General features: G+C 43.3%; 1 protein-coding gene across 1 annotated transcript; it reads right to left on the reverse strand.

Moving 5' to 3' along the window:
- Window positions 1-387: 387 nt before the first annotated feature.
- SLC22A5 (solute carrier family 22 member 5) lies at window positions 388-25,558 on the reverse strand. The gene is made up of 10 exons (XM_030957302.1): window positions 25,063-25,558; window positions 16,493-16,596; window positions 13,825-13,979; window positions 12,269-12,440; window positions 11,191-11,317; window positions 7,386-7,486; window positions 4,347-4,561; window positions 2,931-3,113; window positions 2,349-2,484; window positions 388-1,802 (listed from the first exon to the last, which is right to left on the reverse strand). The coding sequence occupies exons 1-10, from the start codon at window positions 25,453-25,455 to the stop codon at window positions 1,715-1,717; spliced, it is 1,674 nt and encodes a 557-aa protein (XP_030813162.1). The 5' UTR covers window positions 25,456-25,558; the 3' UTR covers window positions 388-1,714.
- Window positions 25,559-26,096: the final 538 nt, after the last annotated feature.

The following is a 26,096-nucleotide window of genomic DNA, read 5'->3' on the forward strand; positions in this document are numbered from 1 at the left end:
TGGTTTTGGTATCATTCTCTGACCTGGGGACACTGGTCAGCTCCTGGCTGCATTTGTTAATGAAAATCCTGAATAAAAAGTGAGAAAATGCAGGAAAAGTGAAGCAAACCCTAGAGCTCAAGACACTGTTAGGAAGAATTTAACCAAACCAAACCAAACCACTATAGTCTATACAGCATTTTCTACTTTCTTCCTGTGACAAGCAGTCCAAGGTACACATCAGTCCCATTGCTGGAGTCTGCTACCAAGGTCACAATTTGGGGTATTGATTAGTGAAAGACTGGAATCAGCCAACACCACCTGTATATTTAAACACCATAGGAAAATGCAAAACTTCCCCAACCAGCTGCTGCAGTAGAGTAAGGACCCTGAGAGTTTAGGCTACAAAGGTTTAGGTTGTTTATTATTATTGTCTTAATTTAACAAGACAGAACAAAACACAAGTGCCATGAGAGAGAAACCTTTCACCACTCACATTTGTCACACTGTAACCAGCATAGTACAAATGAGACTCTGTGTACATATATATTTTGTATTTCAAGAAACTCAGGTAATGCTAAACTTCCATAACACAAGGAACAGTTTCTTGGCAGACTGACAACAAGATTTGTGGGTTTGTTGGGTTTTTTTAAACAATTTAAAAGCAATTCCCTAATTACATAAGTTAAGTGAAACCTAGAATGACCAGACCTCACAGCAATCATATAGTTGACACTTGAAGATGGAGAATCAGGCGTCAGAGATATATTCTGAGTTTGTTCTCAGTACATTCCACCAGGAGGTCACTGCAGTTGCATGATTAACATAAAAATTTACAACTACATATATTTATTGTGTGCATGTGTACATGAGAGGGAAAAACACAGAACAGACAGGAGAATTGTTTCCATCATCCAAATTGCACAGAAAACATTAAAACAATTTATACATAAAACTTTCACCACACATTGAAAAAGGATAATGCCAAACTAACACCACTCCCTCTACACACAGGTGAAACCATTTGCATTATTTAGAATAAATCCAGCCTGAAAAAAGGCCATATCCAAAGTCAGATGTAAACAACTTCACCAAGAAGGTACAGTTGAAATCCAGCATTGGAATCAAGTGAATTTCATGAACAAAATTTCAGTGCTAAATACTTTGTGCAAGACAATGCTTTCAGTCTATGCTGAGTTAAAACATAACAGGTTAGAATTAATTCTCAAAATCTTTCTTTGCATCTTTCTCAATTTGGTAACAAATTCAGCATATGCAAAGTCATTTGAGTAAGATCACAGAGAGGCACGTTGTCATAAACCTTCACTATAATAAATAAGTTTCCTGATGAGCAACTTTTCCAGGCAATTTTTACCTCTTGATGTAAGCATTAGCTCTGGAGGAGGTTCACTGAAGAATCCAGGCAAACTGCCAGCCCTTGAACTCATTTTCAAGTATCTTTCAGCTGAACTATACGTGTAAAGTTACAAAAGATTGATCAGATTCTGCTCCATGGTACTACTGCATGAACTCAACCGTGGCTGAAAAATCTCATTGAAGGTTACAAAGTATTTATGTTCATATAAAAAGAGAATGTAGGGAACATGGTGTTTAAATTAATAAATAAGGTTAAAATTACAGAAAACAAAGTGTTGTCACTAGCCCTTTCTAGGATAAATTTTAGAAGAAAAGTCCATTTAACTTTCAGTCCACCAGGAAATACATAGGAGTTCCATCAAAAAGCTGTGCTTTTAAAAATCTCTGGATTTTCTTCTTCCTCCTTGGAATCCCTTGTGCTACTAGATGGAGGCCTGTATTCCAACCTGGAATGAAGAAAGAAAAAATAAAATAACTTTAAAAAAAGATGAGAGAACTTGGAAAAAAAATTAAAATCTGAGTCCTGTCTGACATCACAGCTTCCTAATTTTAATATCCTGTTGACTTCAGTTGAAAAGGTCCCTTTCTTACACCACATCTGTGCTCATGTGTCATCTTCAATCAGAGCCATGGCAAAAGGCCAAATGCTCTCAGTGCCTTTTAGATCAGCTGAACTGAACTGGAAGAGTTCAGCTCTTCCCCAGCACTTAGGAGACTTTCAGGACCTACAGCATACCTTGATAAAGCTACACACTTTTAATAAAAGTACATCTGAGGAATGCATTTTAAGTCATCAGAGTCAAATGATAAATTTGGGGCTGAGAGATGTACACATGAACATTTACACTTGGGAAGAGGGACTAAGAATTCAGCTAAGCTTTTGTATTTTCAACAGAGTGCTGCCTTTGCTGCCAAAACCAGCCTCTCCCTCTGACCATACCTAGACAAGCCCATTCCTCAGAGCAGAGGATGTTAAAGCAGGTGGCACTTACCCTTTGACCCTCAGCATTTGATCAATGGTGTCAGGAAGAGGCATACCATAGCTTTCAGGCAGGAACAGTGTGAGAATTCCTGACAGCACAGTCAGGCTCCCCATCAGGATGTAAGGCAAGAATCGATCATAGGCACCTATGTAAAACACAAAAAAAGAAAAGAAAGAAACAAAGAAAAAAAAAAAGCTGCATCAGCTCTAAGTTTCTGATAATCGAGAGATGCTGTGGATGCCCCATCCCTGAAGTGCTCAAGACCAGGTTGGACAGGGCATGGGGCAGCCTGGTCTGGTGGAAGTCTGGTGGAATGACATGATATTTAAGGTTCCTTCCAACCCAAATCATTCTGTGGTTCTGTGGTAATGTTTGTACCAAGGTTCAGGGCTTTACCTATGTAAGATTTGTGCTTTCAGTAAAAACAAAACCAATCAACTCCCATCACAGCCTGACATTTAAAGTGTATGTTGTTATAACTGTGGTTGTAGGAACTCAGGGGAGTGGGAATAAATAGCCGTAAGGAGTGTCCTTATTGAGGCAAGAGAATTGAGTCTCTGGAGCATCTCTCCAGCAGCCCAGGTAACTCACCAAGGTAAACAAAGTAGGGTGAGAGGATGCTGCCCAGTCTGGAGGCCATGGAACTTGCTCCAACTCCCATGTTTCTTACTACAGTTGGGTAGAGCTCAGCCGTGTAAACATAAACCATTGAGAAGGCAGAGGTGATTCCAAACTTGCCCAACATCACCAGCAGAATAGACAGCACACTGAGATCTGAAAGCCAAACACAGTCAGGACTTAGGCTCCTGCAATTCACTGTATCCCTTAACTCCTTTGTGTTTGTGTAACTCCTGCCTAATTAACTCCAATATCTGCTGTCTTTTTTCCCTGTAAATATCCACAAACATAAGCAATGTTCTTTTTAATGTTTTCTTTTTTAAATTACTAGAAGACAACGTATCCATTTTCTCTTGAGAACAGGGCTTCCTGCCAAGTGAAAAATAAAGAGAGCAGAGTCAGAACTGCTGAGATCCTCTCAGGTTTTAGGGGCCAGACCTCTGCTATTGCAAAAAATGCCACAGATCCCTTTTTAATAAAGTGAACAAAGTAAGATATTTGAAACAAATTATTTTATTTTAGGTTTCCTAAAAAACTGGTTTTTCATAAACATTCTTAGCTACATTCTTCATTCTATTAACACTCTTAGCGGTAATAACTTAATTATAGGAAGTTGAGTTGACTTTAACTGAAACAGTTAAGATTTTGAAATCAAAACAGATCATATCAGTGTCCAATTAACTCAAAGAACAGGGGAAAAAAACACCAAACCTTAGAATGCAGCACACATATTACCTGTATAAAACAAGCAAGGCAGCTCTTGCCCATTCTCTTTTGTGTATCTTTGGTTTTTAAATGAGCCCTAGGCAACACCACCTCCCCTTATATTCAACATTGTTATCAGTAATGACTCCATAGCCCTATTAATCTAACTGGACTAAAGACATGTATGGTTTGAGATCCAATAAATGTTGCTTGGTCTTCCTTCCCAATAGCTACACATTATTTTAACTATCAACACTAATTCAGTACAAACATCTCTGCTTATCAAAAATACTTCCATAAGTATTTTTGATACCAAAGTCAACAACAGCTGTTTGGGAAGTGAGTTCTGCAGCCTCTTGGTAACTTCCACTTACCAAATTCTGGTTGGTCTAGTCCTGGTTTTACACCTGGACCTTACCAGGACACCCTGCCAGAGATGCAGCTTAGAGGCAAAGCTGGACTACAATTCTAATCCCAACAGATCCCAAAGCCAATGACCCACCTTTCAAACTGAGTCTGAATGTCCTGCTGTGGCAGTTACTGAGAGCCAAGGAGGAGGGGCAAGGATAGGACATGGGTGTCTGTATTGAGTCCCCTCAGGACACTTTTCCTCCACATCTGCCCCGTGCAAGGTACTGCACCTCACCTATCATAGAAATGTGAGATCAACTAATGATTCCATACGTGAAGGCACCAGCTGAATGAAGAGAAGAACACAGCCTCCCAAGAATAACGCAGCAGCCATTGAGTACCGTCGGGGCAGGTTGCGCAGCAGCAGCCACGAGATGATGTAGGCTGGCACTTCAATCACTGCTGACAGAAAGCAGTTCAGATACACGTCTCCGTGCAAGTTAGGTGTGTCAAGAGAAAGTCCAAAATAGCCAACTGAGATTATCATCCTGAAAGAAACAATAGCAGGGTCAAATCTCTCTTCTTCCTCAGGTTGCCACGAACCTCTTGCACATTTCCATCAAGCACAGAAATGGCTGTGTACGGTAAATTCAGCATCTGGCAGACTTGTTCACTTCTGAAGCAGCTAAAGTGGTGACTTCAGAAACAGCAAGTCAACAATTAAACCATGCAAATGCTTTTGATCTTTCAGACTGCTCTTGAATTCAAAGGAAAAAATATTACCCTGGCAAGAAAGCAATGATCATTCACACTGCAGCAATGCAGTATTGCCATTACTATTGTTTATAGCCTTAACCTGAAAGTCTGAGCTACTGAATTTTACTGCTGCTGAGGCCTAGAGCAGCTTTCCATTATGTTTACCAGGGAGCTCTGGGTGGAGAGCATGGTTTCTGGGTCATTATGCTCCATGCTTTCTGTGTAGTCAGAGAGGAGGAGAATGGCATCCTGGCAGGCCCAAGCAGCCTATGAATTTCTCTGCTATGCTCCAAGCTGGCTGGGCAGCATCCAAATCACATTGGCATGGCTGGGCTGGTCAGTGCATCAGGACAGAGACTGGTGGCTGGATCACTGCCATCTTAATTTTGTGCCAGATGACAGCTGGCTTCCATGTAATCCAGAGAAATACACAACTGGCCTTGGAGGCAAACTCTGTCCTGTCTTGGGAGATGCTGGGTAGAGAAGGTTAAGCTTTACCAACAAGTATAACGTGGTAAATAAGGAAATAATGGGCAGTGGATCAGGACATGTCCAGGTGCAAACATGAGGCACAGAACACTTGGCACTTCATCTCCACCAGCATCTACCTTAAAACAGAACCTGGAGCAAAACCACTGCAGAGCACCAAGTGCACCACTGACAAAAGATTAGCTCTTCCTCCTCCTCACTTAATATTGGAAAAGCCTTCATGGTCCAGTTGCTTAAAATAAAACTGCTTAGTGTACCTGGGAAAGCATGAAGTGACACAGCTGAGAGTTACCCCCTGCTGCTGTGGTGCCCTGCCCTAAGCCATTCTTCTCAGAAGTAGTTCTGCCGTGTTTTTCACACCCTGTGCTCCTTGGAGTTATTTTTATATACAAACTGTAATGCTGGAACTCCCTTTGGTAGCAGATTGCCTCAGCTCATTACATTGGCAAACCTTAATACAATTATATATTTTGAAGAAAAACTTCAGTGGTATTTACACATCCTAGGGTGCCAAGAAGCCAAACTTCTTCATCCCTAGTGCAAACCCTGCAAAGGGAATAGTTTAAGGGCCTGTTACTTAGTCAAAATTAACAAAACACTCAGCACTATGTAAAGCTGATATATTGCTGTCTGCAACTAGCCTCTTTTGTAGCCCTTTTTGGTGAGAACTTTTAATTAATGACACAGAATATACCATCAGTGTACCATGGGCTGGAAAACTGTGCTGTGGGGAAACACAAGATATTATGTCTTTATATATTAAAGGAGATTAGGTCACTGACATACAAATTAGAATAGTGAAAAAATTGCCCAACTTAACCAAATACTTTTCTGCAAGAGGAGGTAAGAGTGTGCAAGTCAACTGTACCTCCTTGACTCTTCCTGCCTATCATAAAACTTGATTTTTGATGTGGTAAAAAGCCCTTCAGTATGGGTTACTGAATCCATTAGAATGGATTACATACTGTCATGTCAGTGCTTCTCTCAGTTGCTTCATCCTACCAGAAATGCTGTTCAAACAGGTTTTGCCTTTAATTTCTACAACCACACACCCAAAGCCAGCTGTGCTCAGGAGCTACTGCCCCACATCAAGCAGATGAGGAGTAGGGCAGTCTCATCTCCAATCAAACATGGGAGTCAGTGACTGGACTTGAGCACTAAGACATTATATGGACACTTTACTGACATTTCTGCAAGGAACCAACATTACTCTTCTTTTTGAGCTGGTTTTTTTTGCACAAGTTCCCTTCTCAGTGTGTTTATGGCTTGGCCTTGTGCTTGGTGATGGGCCAGAGAATCTGGCTTAAATATAAGCCAATTCATCCTTTGCCCTAAGATGCCACATCATCTTGTATGTGCTGGCAGGTCAGTGGACTGAACTCTGAGGCTCTGCCTCACTAAGGAACAGGAACATTGTTCAAAAAGACAACATATAAACTTAGTTGGCTCCCAAGCACTTGAGAGACCTTCTTGGTTTGGTCATTAGGTACATGCACTAATTAAACCTCACTTGTACAGCCTCTGGCAGGTTTTCAGTTACTCTCTCTGTTTACAGCTTTACTGAGATTTCTGGTAAGGAAAATAGCCACCATTTAATCAAACTGAGCATAAAGCATAGCTTCAGCTAGTGAAAACCAAGCTGAAGATGACAAGTAGACAAAGCAGATATCAGGAAGATATAGGGAAATCTCAGATGAGAACTTAAAAGGCAGCATTATCTCTTTAAGAGCCAATACAAAAGAAATGGAAAGATTCTCCCCTTATTCAGGCATCACATTCAGATCCCTGGGCAGAAGTTCTCTGACTGGGGGTAGGGTATGACTCATTCCTCTAAAAATACTTTGTTACAGTCAGAAGAGCATTCCCCAAGGCCAGGATCAGGCAGCATTCCCACACATCCACTGCCAGCTATTTGGATTCTTACTCAATACAGGATGAGTCTGACTGTTTCAGAAAGGAACACCAACCCAGATGTGTTTCTGCACTGTCACCAAAATGAAGACCCTATGTAACCAGAATTTTGTTGTTTCAGCCAGCTAGTCATTGAGTTTTGAGCTGGTTTTGTCTGTATCTCTTCAGAACACCTTAGTATTTAAAGTTACATACTCCTGAATCACACTTGCTTACCAAAGAAGCACTGACATAATTGTGATAGTTAGGATATTTCGAGTTCTCATTAGGTCCAAAATGGTGTATGTCTGTTGCTTCTGGGAATTTACATCTTGTAGCTGTAAAAGAGCAAACAACAAAACATGGGAACTTTAACTTCCTGCAAAAATAATGATTATGAAACTAAGTCCTACCACCAACTTATACCTTAGTCTTTTGATCTACTGAAAGAAGTTTGTATCAAAACACATGTAAGAGCCAAACTTGTGAAAGTAGAAGCTCCTCTCTAATTTAAAGTCACTTAAAATTTAGACTGAAACTCTTAACTCTTGTGACCAGTGACAGGACTCAAGGAAACTGCATGAAGCTGAGCTAGGGAATGTTTATGCTGGGTATCAGAAAGAGGGTGGCTGGGCACTGGAACACGCTCCCCAGGAAATGGTCACAGCACCAAGGCTGACAGAGCCCAGGCAGCACTTGGACAATGCTCTCAGGCACTCTCAGGTGTGACTCTTGGGGTGTCTTGTGCAGGGCCAGGAGTTGGACTCGATGATCTGTGTGGCTCCCTTCCAGCTCAGCACATTCTATGACTCTGTAGTAATAATTTTCTTTATCTGAGGCTTCACAAAACAACTGCTTTTTGTTACTTGAATTATAAAGCAACAGCATTAATTCACTATTTATATGTCACTACTGGAAGGGTTCTTACATCCAATTTTGAGCACTGCACCTGGAGAATCAACTGCACTCAGACTAGAAGAGAGTAACAAGGATGGTGAGACATTTGAAAAAAGTAGAGGGTTTCTTTAGCCTGAGGGCCAGAAGACCAAGGACATCTGGAAAGACACAGCATAGTCTTCAAATATGAGGAAACAAAGTGATAAACTGTCCATTGCAGACACAGCAACAATTAACAAGGTTTGCTGCAATAAACTGCAGCAGGACAGAGCTAGCCAATGACTTCTCAAGCTGGACCTAAGAGTAATGTATTTAAACTGAGACAAAGTGGCTAATGAGCTGAAGAGTGCCCATCATTATCTAGTCTGTTTTTGAGATTATCTTCTAAGAATGTAAACAAAAAGACAACAATCTTCTCCTTTCCCCATTAAACTTTCCAGCCTCTCAACATAAAATCACTTCCATGTAAACAATGCAAGGGTATTCATCCACAAAATATGAGAACAAGTTCTGTGCTTGGTAAGACTGTAAAAAAGAATTTTTTTTCATTAGGACTTCATTTAGACTCCTAAAGAGGGGGACCAAGAAAAAGATTTTTCAAAATATAGAAAAGGTGATTTAAGAGGACAAAACCCATTGATTAAAACTATCAGCTCTGATAAAGCAACTTGGAGTTTCTCGAACCTCTGCAGTAACATGAAAATTCTTTCCAAGTGACAGTCAGTTCTGAAGATCTGGATAATGAAATAGCAGTCTGGTACACACCAAATTTCTGTGTATTTGCTTTCATCAATCCCATTTTCTACAAAAGCCAAACAGTCCTTTACCTTTGTTAGCTTTCATTCTGCCTGAAGCCCAACTTACATCACACAAACTGTAGCCACTTCACAGCTCACAGCCCTTTCTCATAAATCACATGATCTTTCCACATGCCACTACTTGTTGCCAAGAAACAAGAAAAAAAAAAGAAACAAGCAAACCATAAAACAAAACCAGGAAGAGAAATATTCAGTCAATTAGTCAGTTGATGAGAAAAAGGGTCCTTGCCTTTCAAGAGCTGGATAAGCAGACAACATAATCTTTACCAGGACAGGCTCAAACAAGAAGCTATGAGAGAAGGGCAGGGAAACCAAAATGATGATTTGAAATTAAATTTATCACCCAAACATTTCTATCCTTTCTTAACCAACCAGGCCCTATTTGTGCTCCACAGCTGGTTTGTGATTCATGACCTGCTGGACCTCAACTGGCCTGAAATCTCTGGAGTCAAAATTCTGCAGTTGCTGCTCTCCAGCTGCACAGGCTTCAGGAACTCTCCAGCCATAAGCTTGGATGGCTCCTCCATCCCAAACACACATTCCAAATGAGGAAGGCAAAGGGCCAGCCAGATTTCTGAGAACCTCCCTGCAGCATAAACATGCTTCCTACACCCTCAAGAGGCTGTAAGCCTTCTGCTTTCCAGCTCTTCAGATAGCAGACACAAGAACAAAGTAAACACATCACTGATGCAGAGGAGTTTTGCATAGATCTTTTGGCCATAATATTACTTTTACCTTAGAAAGGAAAGAGATGGACAGGAGTTCTGCATGTTCATCAAGCTCATTTTCCTTTGATGGTCAGAAAGTTAGTATGTTTTTGAAAGCTGATGTGCTAATGTCTGTACATGCACACCACATTCTCCAGCCCACCCTGCTGCAACATCAGCATTTCTCCTTGTCCTGCATTTCCTGAAATAAAATCCCAATTTTTGCCCCTGCCTTCTGCTCCTTCACTATCCAACCCCATTAAGAGACAGCAAACTCATCAGTGTTTCTTTCCAAGACAAGAGAGAAGATTCCAGGAACAGTGATCTTAGGCACATGTTGGAGCCAGAGCTTATTTTCTATTCTCCTGCTGCAGTGCTGGCAATAGATGAGTTTTCATGGCCACAGCATGAGAAAGAAGAAGAAGGAAAATATGCATTCTAACAAAGATCCAGAGGAAAAGGTATCAGAAGGAGTGTGTTTTCTTGGCATTCTTACTCTGCTCCAGTAAGACCAGGATGTTTGCCCTACTATCTCCTAGTAAGTCTGCACAAACAGCTTTGTCTGTACTCAGCTGACTTCAACACAAGGGAAGCTGTTTCAATCTCAGTAGCAAACACCTACAGCTTAATGGCTTCCCATTCTCCTTAGCCCAGAACAGAGGCACTGTAGAGCAAATGAGTATATTATACTCATTATATACATTATGTGTATTGTCACTTAAAGGACTGTCAATTGTCAGCCTGCAACTGCCCAGACAGATTCTGCCGAGGTGCCCATTCTTCTGGAATATACAAACAGTTTGTCTGTCTTGACTTTCTGAGGTCAAGTTTGAATGTCTGTGGAACTGCTTCTACACCTTAAAGGCACCCTTCAGCTCAGACAAAGGGAAGATTTCCAGAGAAAACAGGGGCGTGTAGGAAGAAAGAGATGAGAAAGATACCTGTCACTACTTCACCTGAAAGGGGCTCAAATTTTGCTTTCCCTAACGTGGATTAGAATCCTAATATGCCCTTATGGATTTCAGAAGTGCTGAAGGAATTAGCAGTGACTCAGAAAAAAGAGCAATCCAAACATTCCAAGTATGGGATTAATTTAAGAAATTCAGAAATGTGAACACACAAGCAGCACACTGTAGGTTAAGAAACATATCTTTAGAGGCTAACACATATAAAATTAGTAACTGTAAATTCTGTGACAGAAGTTGAGTATGAACTAGAATAACAATATTTCCAATGGCCAGGATTAGCCCTGTGTCATACAGAGTTATAGACTGAATTAACACAGAATCTGTTTGGTGCAAATATTTAGATCACTAAGCAATAGGTACCTCAAATTCATTATCCTCCCCTGAAAAATAGAGTTGAAAAGGAAAAAGGGCAGCTGTAAACTGGATGAAAAAGACGTTTGCATTAGAATGCATGTTGGCATTCCTGTGGGAATGGGACCACAAGGGCTTTACAATGAAGGGAAAGGGTATTGTGCTTTTCAGCAGAAAACAATGATCTTTCACCCACTTGAGAAGCACAGAATGCAGCGCAGGCATAACTCCATTCATCTGTATGGAATTAATTGCTTTATGTAAAGTCCAGCAAACAACTGGACTGCTAAACAAGACTTACCTCACTAGGGTCAAATATTACATCTGGGGCTGTAATGCCATTGGTTTTTGCAGCTTTTCGGATGATGTCTTCTGCCTCCTGAAACCTCCCCATGGAGATCAACCACCGTGGAGACTCTGGAATGATCCTGCAGAGAAGGTTCACAATAACAAGCCTGCATTTCCATAGAAAGAGCTGCTGAAGGGACCAACACATTGTTCCAGGCAGGAAGATCTCTAAACATGCCACATCTTGCAGGAATTAGTGCAGTGATAACAGAAATCAGATTTCAAGTGCAGACTGGTGTAAAGAACAAGACCAGACTAATATGCCCTTATGGATTTCAGAAGTGCTGAAGGAATTAGCAGTGATTCAGAAAAAAGAGCAATCCAAACATTCCAAGTATGGGATTAATTTAAGAAATTCAGAAATGTGAGCACACAGGCAGCACACTGTAGGTTAAGAAACATATCTTTAGAGGCTAACACATATAAAATTAGTAACTGTAAATTCTGTGACAAAAAGGCAAATCAGAGAGCAGAATTCCCCAGTCATTGGATTGCACAGGAACTGAGATGGAAGCACAAACACAGCTGCTACTGTAAGTGAAGCAACACCACCACCACGTGGACTATTTCAGTTTTACATTCCACTCATAAGTAGTATTTTAACAACTACAGAAGAAAACAAGGAAGTGCCACAGCTGTGCAAGTACTGTTTTGTAGTTTGTCATATCTGTGTCACCATACCAATGCCCAGAACATCTGGTTTTTCCTTCTACCCTTAGTTCACACCTATACTTAAAAGCCTGTGGATTTCAGTTGGTGCAGAAGTATGAGTTTTATTGACCTTTTTTTGCTTTCTCTGCATGAGCAAGACTTAATTTTACGGAAGCTTACGGAACATGAAGAGCAGGTTTTTCAGGCATCAGTCACATCACATACAACACCACAGACCAACAGCTAAACAGCTGGGAGAGTAAAGGACACAACATCCATCCTTCACCTACCCATTCCTGAATTTCATTAGCTTCATCAACTTAAAAACCCGCAGACAGGACCTTCTAAAGACTAAAGTCTTGTGAGAGAGCTGTACTCACCACCAGAGTGGGATGCAGAGCAGGCCGGGCAGGGTGAGCGCCAGCAGCAGCATCCGCCAGTCTCGGAGGAAGAACGCGAACAGGGGCAGCAGCATGTAACCAAAGGCATAAAAGATGCACACACCCAGCGTGCAGAACAGCACTCTGACTGACTTGCCAAGGATTTCTGTGCCTGTTCAAAACAGAAGGATTATTAGATTTTCACTTAATAGCAACCAAGTCACTTAATAAAAATATCCCTAGCAATTGGCTTTGAAATGCACTGCACTGCAGAGATGCAGGATGTAGCACTCTGCTGTCTAGTTGGAGGCACCACAGAGCTATTTCATGCTGTGATCCTGCACCAATGGAGGTAATTAGATGTGTAAAAGAATGAGAACTGGGTCACATAGCATTTCTTTAGCTCAATATGTAGCTCATATTTCTGTAACTTCATCTTTTTAGAATCTCACATTTTACCTGAGGAGCTGAAGTCACCTGACATTCTCAACAGTTAAATGTAGCTTGATGTCCAGAATCTTCTCCAGCTTTTGAAGAGTGACCAGCTTCTTTAAAGAATAATTCAAAGGTGCCTCAACTAAGTTCCCAACCTGTATCACCTTCTAAAAGACTGTATAGACTATCTAAAAGACTATTTAGACTATATAAAAGCCAAAATCCTCACTGTCTTTTGGGGTAGACACATGGAATTCATGTTGGTCACAAAGACCACGCTACTGCCAGGGGAATTAAATGCATGAACAGGGGTCAGTGCCCTCCTCTGAAATATTTTGGGACCTGCAAATCAAGAAATAGAGAAAAAAAATACAATCTTTCTTGTTTCCATGGAAATCAAAGAAGATGCCTGCAGTTGCAGCAGGCTATGTGCAGTGAGGTTATCTAAGCACTGCTTTCACTCCTGAACTGACCTTCCTTGGCACAGAAATAATTTCTTGCCACCATTTGGTGCTTTGGACAGTGAGGTCACTGTAAATAATTTTTTTTTTTAAATCTCAGATTCATGAAGAGGTAATTCATATCCCCATAACTAAATATGGTCTTAGTTTGAAAGTATACAAAGCAAAAGTCATGACGACATTTAAATTTTTACTATAGGTTGTTTAAAGAATACTTTATAAAACTTACCTATCTTGGTTCTTTTGCAACTTTTAAATTAAACCGGTATTTAGGCCCCAAAATGGACATCAGAAATCCCAGAAAAATCATAGAATCATGGAATGGTTTGGGTTGGAAGGGACCTTAAAGATCATCTAGCTCCAATCCCCAAGAAATCATGTCTTGATGTATTATCTGTCCCACTAGAAGATGGACTTTATTTCAAATAGTCAGTTTCTGGGGTTTTGCCTCTTTTAGGATAGTAAACCATAGAAAAAATTCAAATTGCACCTCTATCAGCTGGAAGCTTCCAAGGAGAAGAGAAATTATTCATGCATGGTGAGGCCACACTCTTAACAGTGTTGCTTGGCAAAACAAATCTACCCTAAGTCAGTACTGAAAAGGAGCAGAAAAAGCACAAGATGAAAGGACACATGCAGTGACCAGCAGGACTTTCATACCAAGAACAAATGCTGCCACGTAGTTAGATATCTGTCCCATGCCAACCAGCACAAACAACACTGAAAACATCTCCCAGCTGGTAGAGAAGACCTGTATGAAACTGAAGCCAGTCTGCATTGCCAGAGTTGCAAACAGCACATTCTTCCTGCCAAACCTTCCATGGACAGATTAAAAAAAGAAAGAGAAGGGGAAAAAATATAATTAAACAACATCATGAACGAAATCTACAGACACAGAAAAATAAAATTACTTATATGCATAGTTAAGGAGATACAAAACTTCTGCAAAAAGCAGAGGTTCAGGAAATGCAACACAGGCACAACTATTCTAAACACATTAAAAACATCACTGGCAAAGAGAAATTAATATTCTAAGGGCTGCTAGTTAAGTCATCTTCAAGTATGTGCTGGAACACCATTCCTTTCTTACTGACTGGAAACAAATAATTTGGAACAAGTTACTTGAAGTGCAAGAGTATCCAATGCTTCTTCTCCTCCAAGGAGCACATGGTCCCTGACAGATCAACAGGTGAAAAAGAGAAAAAGAAGAAAGGCTTCTGGAAGAGAGGTAAAACTCAGATTTGGAAGATGCTATTGGCAGTGAGTGATCCCGTGCCACAATCTTCATTCTCTTTGGTTTAAATATGAACAATATTAAGGGGTTCTAGAAGACCTCTTGATGAAGTTCTAACAAAATCCCAAAAACCAAGGAGAAAAGAAATTAAACTAAACTCAACCTGTCAAGCTGCTGTAAGAGTGGTTGCTGCTGTCATGGCCCAGGCAGCCCCATGCTGCTGGGACAGGGTGTGCTGAGTGCAGGTTTCACAGCTCCAAAGTCCACACTGACCTGCAGGTCTACAGCTGGCATCACGGCCAACACACAAAGAACTGACTGTTACTTGAAACCCCCAAATATTTTGTCAACCTTCATGTCTCAGGCTCACTGCAGTGCAGAACAGTGCAGGCAGCTTTGCTGGAGCATCCTCCTCATGGATGGAGCATCCTCCTCATGGACCCTGAGCTTGGCATCCCTCAGTGGCTACAGGTGACTGGATGGGCTGCAGGGGTAGATGGATGGGCTGCAGGGATTGCCTGCAGGGATGGGCTCCTCACCTGCACCTGGTGAGGATCTGTGCCACCAGGGAAAGGAGCTGCAGGAGGCTGCCAGGAGTGAGAAGTAGGAAGCTCATGGATTCTGGCACCAGAACAGTTCCTGCTTCACCTGCTGGGTAGTGACCACGGGAGACACTCAGGATCCTTGTAGCAGACAAGGAGCTCTTTGGAGGGAAGCACCTGAACCTTCTGAAGCAGCAGTAGCACCAGGAAAAGGTGGTGAGAGACTCAGGGAAGAGGGGAATCACCCCTCATGTGGGAGGGCATGGATCTGGGCCTGGGGATGAGTGACAAGCCAGCTGAGAACATGGGTTGGGATTTGCAGGGAGGACAACAAGGGTGCTAAGTGCCTGCTGCAGCCACCTGCTGAGAAAAAGGCAAACAGGACCTGTTGCAGAGCACCACAAGAAACCTCCTCGTGTCCAAAGGCACTGCCCACCATGAGGGCTTTGAACACTCCACGCTGGAAGGACACAACCCAGGAGGCTTCTGGAGCTCATTAGTGGTGACTTCCTAACAGAGAAGGCTGAGGAGGTGACAAAGGGACACTGCTGGACCTCAAACAAGGCTGCACTGACTGGGGGCGTGGAGGCTGCCAGCAGCCTGCTGGCTGTGCAGGGGGAAAGAGCAGGACTGGGAGGGGAGGAACCAGGCAGAAGGCAGGATCACAGAGAGAGCAAACACTGGCCTGCCCAGGGATTTTTTTGGACAAAAAGCATAGCATATAGCTTTGCAGAGAAGTACAGGAGACCTGGTTAATTTTTAAAGATCATTCTTTCTAAGCTTGAAATCGGTCCATCCTGATGGCAGCTATGAAAAGCCCTAAATGATGCCAGAAGATTTGTGGCATGGAGATTATGTTTCAGTGAAACAGAAACTTTGCAAGTACCAGCAAATTAGAGAACCACATATTGTTCTCAGGGAATCAGAAAGACAGCACACAATGCACAGCAAATCCCAGGGAGAGAATCAGAAAAACTGAGCTTTACAAAATACAAACAACTGTTGGCATCACAGAAATTAATGGTGTCTTCCTTTTTTTTTTTGTACTGATAAACAAGAAAGTCTTGCTTCTCTGGAGTACAGCTGAACAGCATTTATGCTTCCACTTAAATGGTCTTAAATGCTGTATTTGATGATGAAAAAAAAGCAGCTATAGTTTATAAAAAGAAAAATCCCAATTTAAACTAAAAGAAAAATAGTGTCAGGGATCCCTCTGAACATAGTCCAAAATAAACAGAAGAGAATTTCACTGATCAGATTTTTCCAGACAAAACTCATCTCCAACACCTGTTTTCTGGCATAAAAAACCAGTTTGCTGTAGAGTGACTTTGTTGCAAGAACAAGCAGATGTAGATAACACTTACTAACAATCTTTGTAACATTCTGTTCTAGCTCAGCACATTTCTCTACCCACTCTGTGTACACTCAGGTTAGACAGTCACAGAACAGACATGTTAGCAGTTGCAGAAGGACACTAGTAGGAAAGCTGATGTACAAGAAATGCCTACAAATGAGCATCGAAGAGACAGCAGCTCTGGTGTATATACTTTACTTGTCTGAGAGCTGTCCTGAGATGAAAGATCCCAGCAGGACACCCACAAAGAACAGGGAGGTGCTCAGGGGTCCCTTCCAGTCGTTGTCACATACGAGATTCCACTGCAGGGAGAGAGAATTGGAAAGTCTTTTAATAAACAGGATTTCCCCTCCCTCCTGAACTCTGCTGAGCTGGGTTTGGAAGGAGTGAGAACAGAATTACAGAATAGCCTGGGCTGTAAGGGGCCTTAAGGACCATCTCATTCCAACCCCCTGCCATGGCCAAGGACACCTTCCACTGTCCCAGTCTGCTCCAAGCCTCATCCAGCCTGACCTGGAACACTTCCAGGGATGGGGCAGTCACAGCTCCTCTGGGCAGCCTGTGCCAGGGCCTCACCACCCTCACAGGAAGGGTTTCCTCCTAATATCCAATATAACCCTGCCCTCTGTCAGTGTGAAGCCATTCCCCCTTGGCTTGTCACTGCATGACCTTGTAAATAGGTTCTAAACTTGATTTTCCTGCATATAGTAATGCTTCCCATTAAAAATTCACATTCCTAATTTAAGAAAAATTGAACGATAGAAACAGCAATATAGAAAGAAAAAGCCTTTTTATTACATTTTAATATGGTTTTGAGAGACAGGAGACTGCTCATTCTTCACTGGGAATCTAACTAACCTCAATTAGAATCTTTAAAATACAAATTGAAATATACACCCAACAAAAGAAGATTTCCAAGATTAAAACAAAAATGAGGAATAAAAGAAAATATTTTTTAAATAAAGTCTTCAATATTTTTCAAGATCCTACCCAATTCAGTCAGATGTTTTTGAAACAGCACTTGTGTTATTTTTCCATCTACATAAACAACTATTATTAAAAGACTCCTAGTTCTATTTTGGTTTTCTGGGGAAAAAATGTGTAAATATTAGAAGAAAGGACAAAACCCAGCAGGGATCCCTCATCCCCTCCTTCACAGCTATGTTCTGACTGGAGGACATAAAACCAGTTTCCCAGAGCTCTCCCAGCACCTGCTGCCAGAGGGCAGGTGCTGCAGCCCTGCAGGAGAGGAACTGGGAGGCAACCGATGTGAGACCAAACCCTCCTGAGCGTAGTTATTCAAACAGTTCCCTCAAGGCCCCTTCTGATGTTTTAGCAATGGAAAATTTTAGGTTTTAATCTGTATTAAAAAGGCCAAAATGAAAATATTCACCCTGACCTGAATAATTAATTCTCTTTGTCCCCCAGTTACAAATAATTGAGTCTATTTTTTTCAATTCATTGAAGGGAACACCCTTCCATGCTTTGATCTGCTCCATGATAAACACACAGCAGTTGCTGTGTGCTCCAGCTCCCACACATGGGACTGTTCCTGTTTCACTATCTGCCAGCCTCATCTCCTCAGCACCAAGCCTTTGGCTCCAGGAATCTCACAGCCCTCAGCCTCTTAACAGTCACAGAACCACATCCTAGACCATGGTTTAAGGCTGGAGCATCACTTAAAACTATGCACAGAATGAACAACACCAGCAATGGCCTTTCACTGCCAGATTCCTGTGTCAAAATGCAACTGAGCTGTCACTTATTTCATGGAATAGCATCTAGTTTTGAATTAGAACTGGGAACTGTTCCAGAGATTAATTATGGTCATTCACACAGGCTACACTCTCATCAGCTGTCTAACTCCAGCAGCCAGCTTTTACATTACCTTATATTTATAAGACAGTCATCACATTTATTCTTTTTAACGTCAATATGCACCTTTTTTGCAACTGTACTCAGTTCACTTCACAACCCCTCCATTGATAAATCTCTTTATGATTTTATGTCTGAAAAATCTCTCCTTCTATCAGATTTCACAACCCTCATCACTTCCTCCCCAGGCCTTTCCAGCCTCACAGCACCTGGAACTCAGGTACCAGCACTCCAGGCAGTGCTCCAGCAGATCCCACCACCACCATCCATTAGGCATCGCTACAGAAGTTCCTTCCAGAACTGTGGCTTTCCAGTGTGTTAACAAATGTATCCCAGTCATGGTAAGGAATTGAACTTACTATAGCTATCCACATAATTTAGATTATGAACTATAATTAACATTTATAGTGAAATCTGTATTATTTAACAAAAGCTATACTTCATTATAGATTAAAGAAAGTTTGAGCCTGTCATGACCACAGAGGCTAAGCCATCTAGGAAGCTTCAGTAAAATATACCTGGCAACTTGGAAATACCAGCAAATGATTGTTATCAAATTTATAATTTATATAGGCCAAAGGTCTCAGTGGTTATCATATGCCTTTATATGATAACACCTACCAGAGAGACAAACACCACAAATACAAATCCTGCTGTTCTAAACACTTGCCTACTCACAAGAAGTTATCTTTGCATCAACTACTGCAGCCAGACATCCTCAATAACAGAACTAAAACCTGTCTTGGTCATTAGTCTGTCATTACTAAATAGATCATCACTTTCCAGCTGATCAGCCTGTGCCTGTGAGTCCACCATCTCCTTTCATCTGTCCTGCACCCTGCACTTTGGCACGAGGCTTGAACAACACTTGGATTTCCAGACACTGGCACATTTGTGTCCTGTAACAAACATTTCCTTCAGATCACTGAGGTGGAGACCTTTCTTGGAAAAGTTCAGGGTATTAAAATGTTTAGCACAGCTCTGCCAAAACCTTCTTGCTCTGGCAGGTGGAAACATACTGGGCATTCAAATGTGGCAATGATTACCAGCTTGTTTTTCTGGCCTCTCTGTAAAGCACAGTGAGGAGCTGTCATGCTGAAGACCACTTGAACCAGGCATCAAAGTGAACTTCAACATCAAATTTCCAAAGTAGAATTACCTTGGTTGTACAATACCAGTTATTTACAGACTCCACAGAAGCACAATAATTAGAACAAAGGGATTTTAAGGTCTGTTACCCTTTGCCCCAGTAAATAAATGTCAAAGTCTTCAACTCATTAATGACACACCTATAAGGTCTATTATACTGTGTGTCAGTGATGATGGCATCATCCTTCCAGAATCATTTTGCAACCATTCCCTTTCCTCAACTGCACATTGTCCGAGAGGAAGTCACCAAGGCAACCCTGCTAGATCAGCATGGCAAAGAGCAAGTGTCCCAGGAGTAGTTACTAATCAACCCCCGCTGCTGGTAGTGCTGTTTGGACACAGTATACTGTGACCTAGTGCTCTAAAATCATGTGCTATTTTCACTTCTTAGTATCTTCTGAACTAGCCTGCTAGCTGCAACAGCCTTTGCCCCACTGGACAAGACAAGGTTAACCTTGGCAAGGTATCTGGGCTTCAGACAGGAGAAAAAACATTTCCACTCTGTTTTCGAAGAGCAACTGCTGATTGTGAAGCATTGAGCTGCTCAACACTGGTACCCAACAGAACAGAGCATTCTTGATCTATTTTGTTATAACTTTAGGACATCCTCTGCTGCAGTTTAAACTTGTCTTCTTACTCATCTTACAGATATTTTGTGATTTTTCTACTTCCCAGGCAACTCCTCAGGTTGGGGTGATGTCTGCCAGCAGCCTCACACCCAGCACAGTGCTCACTTGTGTGCTGGAGCTGAGCTGTGCTCATGCACCTCCGTAAGCAGATCCCTGGCTGATGCCAGTGCTGGTGAGGACAGGTGGGAACAGGGGAAAAGAGGACAGGCTATGGAGATGGCCAGGGATGTGGACAGCTTGGGTCAGAAGGCAGGGGGAGCAAAAAGGAGAGGGACTGAAGCAGTTGATTCTCAAGCACAGGTTTGGGGCCCGAGTATCAAACAGTCCCAGGCACTCACAGCCATCACTCACACACCTCTCTAGGAGAGCATTTTCCAAGTTCTGCTTGATCTCCTACATGCCAGCTGCCTGGAACCATGTCTCCAAGTCCCTTGCTAGAAAGGCAAGGCCAGTGACAGAACTGAGAAGAATAAAAACTCTATAAATTACTCCATCAGAACTCCTCTCTCTCACAAACTCAAGACCCTTCCCTAATGCCACTACAAGAATCCTAAACAAAGCTGGACTGTGACAAATACAAACCTTCAAGAGCATCATCTGACTCCTGTCCTACAAGGAAAAGCCTTATAGACAAAACAATTTTTACAGCTACAAGATACTGTGTCTTCACATTCCTTTATTTTTTTAAAACTCTTTTCCTGTCTTGTTCAGAATAACATGCATAATTGAAAAATTAAATGGCTAGTTCCATGTATTAATATTTTCTTTTTAAAAAACAAGACTTTTTGAAGCTGGCCCAGTACGCTGTATTCCCTCCTTCCACTTGTTTCTCTCAGCAAGTAGAGGCAAGTTCTTCAAAAAATCTGTCACACAACCAAGTACTGACAACCTTTGATGCTGAATCTGATTTTGTTTATATCCACACAAGTATTCTCTGCTTACTTGAAAGCTGTGAGTGTTATTAAACATCCTTTCCTCTAAAAACACATTTGTATATTCCAAATACTTAAAAGGTCTAGATGTTACATTGAAACTTATTATCTAAAGCAAACAGAAGTCTGTGTCTACAAAATATACATTCTGCTTAATTTTCCCTCCTCTACTTGTTTTACATTTTTGCAGCAATAAAGCTTGCATAGAACAGGAAGGAAATTGCCAAATATTTTACAATTCCAGTGCAGAAATGAAACTGTTCCCCAAACATCACATTTTTGAGATGGCTGGAAAAAAAGGAAACAGGGCACTGCCATCAACTGAGGTGAGTTTGAAGTTAAAAGTAAAGGCAACATAAAGGGAATTTTACCTTTACTAACTGTCCACAGTGCCTCTAAAAGAGCACTGTTTCCATTTAACAGTATCAACTGCAGGCCTATTATTCTTTAACAATATTAATCTTACTTTATGTTGTGATCTCAGAAACAGCTGTACTTTGTACAATTCCAAACACTACTGCATGATGCGCTTTTTAAATCACACCTTGAAAAACCCAGCATTTTACAAACACTTTTTTATATCTGTCAGACACTTGTATTTACTTATTAAATGAAACCCAGACTTTTTTTTCCTTCTTCTGACAAAACTAGTAATACTAAGCTTTTTCAAAGCTGCAAAAAGCTTTTTTAGCTCCCGAGGCTGCAAAGTTATGAGTATGAACTTCAGCCACAGTGATAAGCAGATATTAACCTACAACAATAAAAAAGAAGCACCTGTTTTAAAAGATGATAAATAATGGAGGTGACTGACATTAATGAAGAGTTGGGTGAGAGCTGAACCTGGGTGACACAGGGTTGATTTACAATTCAGCTGCTGGCCCCACTCCTACAACAGCCTGCTCTAGAGGAAGGTGTCTCTGCCCCATAAAAGTTTCCTTCCTCGATGGAAGTAGATGATCTTTAAGGTCCCTCCCAACCCAAACCATTCCATGATTCTATGACCCTATAAATTGCAATGTCTAGCATAAGCCTGTGTTTTTATTTTGGCAAAGTGAAACAATACATCCCTCTGCCTTCCAGCAGGGTGAACATCGAAACCTCTGGATGAGCAGCTGTGCCCCAGAGCCCATTTGTGTCCTGCACATGTCACTGCTGCAGTCTCCCCTTGCTCCCTGGAGCCCTGGCATAACCCACTCATCTCCAGGGACTGTGGTCTGACAGCACAGCAGGGCACTTGGATCCCTGGGGTGTACAGAATCGAAACCTCTGGGCCCTCATCTCTGCCCAGAACTTTCTCTCTCTGAACAGCCACACAGGAAGGAGCACCAGCCCTGCACATAACCAGCTTCCAGACACCTGGCAAGTCCCACCATGTGCATCCTTCCCCTGCAAAAGCCAACAGGCCCTACAATTTGCCAGTAGCAAAGCAGACACAAAGCATGCAAATCTGGCATACACCACCTGCACTGATTTCAAATTGATGAACAATACAACACCTTTTAGAAGTTGAGGATGAATAAGTGTATCCAAAATTCAGTATCTGTTTATGGTTCACTGTTTAAGAATTACTCTTGTGTGAACTAAAACGTTCTGACTGATGTATCATCTAACACCTCATTATATCATATTTCTAGTGCACTCATGCCCTTAACTCCACTGCTCAGTTCTACTCCTGGTATAGCCCCATAACAGCCATGACTGGCAGAAGTTAATCTTTTCCCTTAATTACTTCTGGTTTAGTCCTTTTACTACCATGCATGAACTTTAACTACTCCTACATTCATTTTTTACAGGACTTATGGAAGAATTAGAATGACACAGTTGGTTTCTTGAGCCAAAATAAAGCCCTTCTTATGCCCTGAGCCACAGCATTTCAAAAAGTAAAAGACAGAAAGGGATTTTGTTACACCAGCACTGGTTAAATACTGCAGACTGGCTAATAATAACCTTCTGTTGTTAGTCTGTGAGAAAAGAAAGTCTCTCTTTAAGTGGGAGAGAACTGAATGTTTTAAGTCTCCCCTGAAAAGCAGAACCATAAACAAGGTTTCTCTAAAGTCATGAGAGATTCAGCAAAAACCTTTCTTAAAAAAAAAAAAATCCCCTTCCCCCTCCCAGTGTCAGCTATGGAAATCTGGGACAAAGGTCCTCATGATTATTCAACGAGTTAGAGATATGCAACTAAACACAAGATTAGTTAATCATGAAAGCAGTACCACCAAGCCAAGAAATTAAACAAGTTAAACACTGAAAACCTGTAAGTGTGTGAAAGGCCACAGCTCTTGCAAAACTCCCTCAGAAGCATTAACATTAGATGAGAAAAAAAAAAATACTGCCTCAGTGCATGATGCCTGGGCAGACAAACATTGCCTCCCACGGACACGGGACATCTGCCAAGTCACACAGACGAGGAGCCAGGGCTGGGGAGTCTCAGCACTATGTGAGCAGCTCCCTTTTCTTATAGGTTGTAAAACTCCTGCACAATACTCCAATAGCTCAAGATGTTAATTAACATCAAGTCAAAGCTGAGCGAAGCTCTAAAGACAAGGCAGCACATCTAAGCCAGGATAACCACCTTAGCACAGCACTCAACACCCATGTGCCCCCCTGTGAAAGGACTGCCCACGAAGATGCCAACTGCCTTACACTGCCCTGAGAGCACTCAGCCTTTCACAACAGTGCATTCAGCAAGCACTGGAGCTGAGACATTCCCAGCAGCTTTCCTCTCCAGTAAGACAGCAATTCTTTAGATGAGGCAATGCCTTGCACTTGTCAGAATCATTCAAACCCTTGACTGAGTTTCCTACAAGTCCTGTGTTCCCATTTCTAATCCTCCCTTATGCTGCCATGGCTCCTTTTCCATGTTCCCCAAGTCACCTTAGTCCTCTGTGCCCAGATCAGCTAATGGTCATTCAGTACTCACACCCATCACTACCTAAACACTGATCACAACCCAGTTTGCAAAACAAGAAATCATGGCAGATTTTTTATGGAGCTCCCTCCAGCTCCATGAAACTCATGTTCAGGCAATGGGACTGTACAAACTTTGTAAGCCTTCTGAAAAAGGCCTATGCTTGTATTGAAATTCAACTATTCCTCAAAAGCACTTCTCAAAATCCATTTCCTTGCTTCTTAAGTCAACCTGCCCCTATGGGTATGGACAGCTTTCTTGTGAAAGCAGTGACAACCGGCCCAGCTTCACCTTTGGTAGGCTGTCCACACCCCAGACCTGACTCAATCAGTGTACACCTGCACAAACACAAACATGACCTGTCCCAGCACGTGAGCACAGGGACACAGCAGACGCACTGTGGGCACACAGCAAAGTTCAGGGTCTTTTGAATAAAGCATCAAACCAGGCCTCCCCAACCCGTGTATCTTGCACAACTCAGGATGACTCCAACCAGTGAGAGGGGTGACACACTGGCACAGGCTGCCCAGAGGAGCTATGAATGCCCCACCCCTACAAGTGCTCAAGGCAAGGATGAACAGGGCTTGGAACTACCTGGTCTAGTGGAAGGTGTTCCTGCCCATGCCAGGGGGTTGGAATTGGACGCTCCTTAAGGCCCCTTCCAACACAAACCACTCTGTGATTTCATGAGTTCTACCACCTTTACTTTTTTTAAAGAAAGAAAACAAACAGTGTTGATGTTCAAAGAGACATCTCTGTCACACCAAGCAAGCTGAACCCAATGCTGACCCTGCTCCAGCCCCTTGCACAGATACCTGATGAACCAAGAAGCATTTGCACAGTGCGATGAGTTTTGCTGGGTAAGGAAACAGGCTGCACTTGGAAGCTCATTATAGAAACAAACAATGTTAAGGGATTGGAATGGACCTTATAAAGATCATCTAGTCCCTGCCATGGACAGGGACACCTCCCATCAGACCAGGTTGCTCAAAGTCTTATTCAACCCGGCCTATGAACACTGGGGATCCACAACCTCCCTGGACAACCTGTTCCAGCATCTCACCACCCTCACTATAAAAGTCTCCTTCCTCGTTCTTATGCAAATGAAAGTGAACAGAAGACCTCAAAATAAACTCGGCATGGCGGGCTTAGAAGCAGATCAATGTGCCGGCAGAGAGCCCAGAAGGCGGCGGAGCTGCACGGGCACTGCGATAACCCCGCGGCTCTCCGCGGCACGCCGGGGCTGCCCGGGCTTCCCCTCCCGCTCCCGCGCACCTCGGTGACGATGGTGGAGCGATAGACATCGCGGCTGTACTCCCAGCCGTCCAGGCACGGCTCCTGCTCCAGCGCCTCCAGCTCCACGTCGGAGCCGGGTCGCAGCCCCAGCGCCGAGAAGTTGGCGAGCGCGGCCAGGCGGTAGCGGCGGCAGCGGCTCGGCACCTCCTGCCCGTCCCGCAGCTCCAGCGGGATGCTGGCGTTGCGCCACTCGCCGCTCAGGTTGGCCCCGCGGGGCACGACGCACCGGTGCTCGGGCGTGCCGGCCAGGAACACGATGGAGAGGCCGTTGAAGCCATTTGGAATGATGCTGGCGCTGAGCAGAAAGAAGACGAGGCGCTGGAAGCGGCCCCATTCGCCCAGGAAGGCGGTGGCCGCATCGTAGTCGCGCATGGCGCGGCCGAGCTGCAGCCGCCGGTCCCGCGGCTCGGTGTGGCGCGGTCAGGAAGCGGCTCGGCCGCGCAGCCCCGCGCCATGGGCCGGCCTGGGGGTGGGGTTTGCCCGAGGCCGCGCAGGTGGGGCCGGCCCGGCGGAGGCGGGCCCGGGGCGCTCCGCCCGGAGGCGCGGCGGGGGCTCGGCCGGGCCGGGCCGGGGCAGGCGGAGCCGCCTCAGGCGGGCCGAGCGCGGCTCTGAGGCGGGGGTGCCGCACGCGGGGGCCCCGCAGCCCGCCCTCTGCTCCCGGGCCTCGGCTCCGGGCCTGAGGCCGCCTTCCAGCTCCCTCCCGGCCCAGGGCTGCGGGACAGGTCCCCTGCCCTTCGTGACTTGTGGTCAGGAACGGCCATTAATACAGGCGTCGGATCTCGTATTTACTGCCCAAAGAATTCAAAAACCAGGGTGGAGATGAATTCTAGTCAGTGGGGTGGGATAGGACCCCACAGATCACTGCGTCCGACCTCTGACCGAACAGCATCTTGTACCTTCCATTGTGCCACCGAGTGCCACGTCCCATCTTCCCTTAAACACCTCCAGGGACCCGCACTCCAGCACCCCCCGGGCGGCCCCTTCCCACCGCAGGGTGACTGGGCTGTGACTGG

This window comes from Camarhynchus parvulus, chromosome 13, assembly GCF_901933205.1.
Source record: "Camarhynchus parvulus chromosome 13, STF_HiC, whole genome shotgun sequence".
NCBI classification, from domain to species: domain Eukaryota; kingdom Metazoa; phylum Chordata; class Aves; order Passeriformes; family Thraupidae; genus Camarhynchus; species Camarhynchus parvulus.

Excerpts from the sequence above, each read along its gene's own strand:
- SLC22A5 (XM_030957302.1), bottom strand. The coding sequence starts at position 25,455 with ATGCGCGACTACGATGCGGCCACCGCCTTCCTGGGCGAATGGGGCCGC. Across the intron at positions 7,487-11,190 it reads TAATATTTGACCCTAGTGAG|CTACAAGATGTAAATTCCCA; the intron begins GTAAGTCTTGTT and ends GCTCTTTTACAG. Across the intron at positions 1,803-2,348 it reads CAAATGCTGAGGGTCAAAGG|GTTGGAATACAGGCCTCCAT; the intron begins GTAAGTGCCACC and ends TCTTCATTCCAG.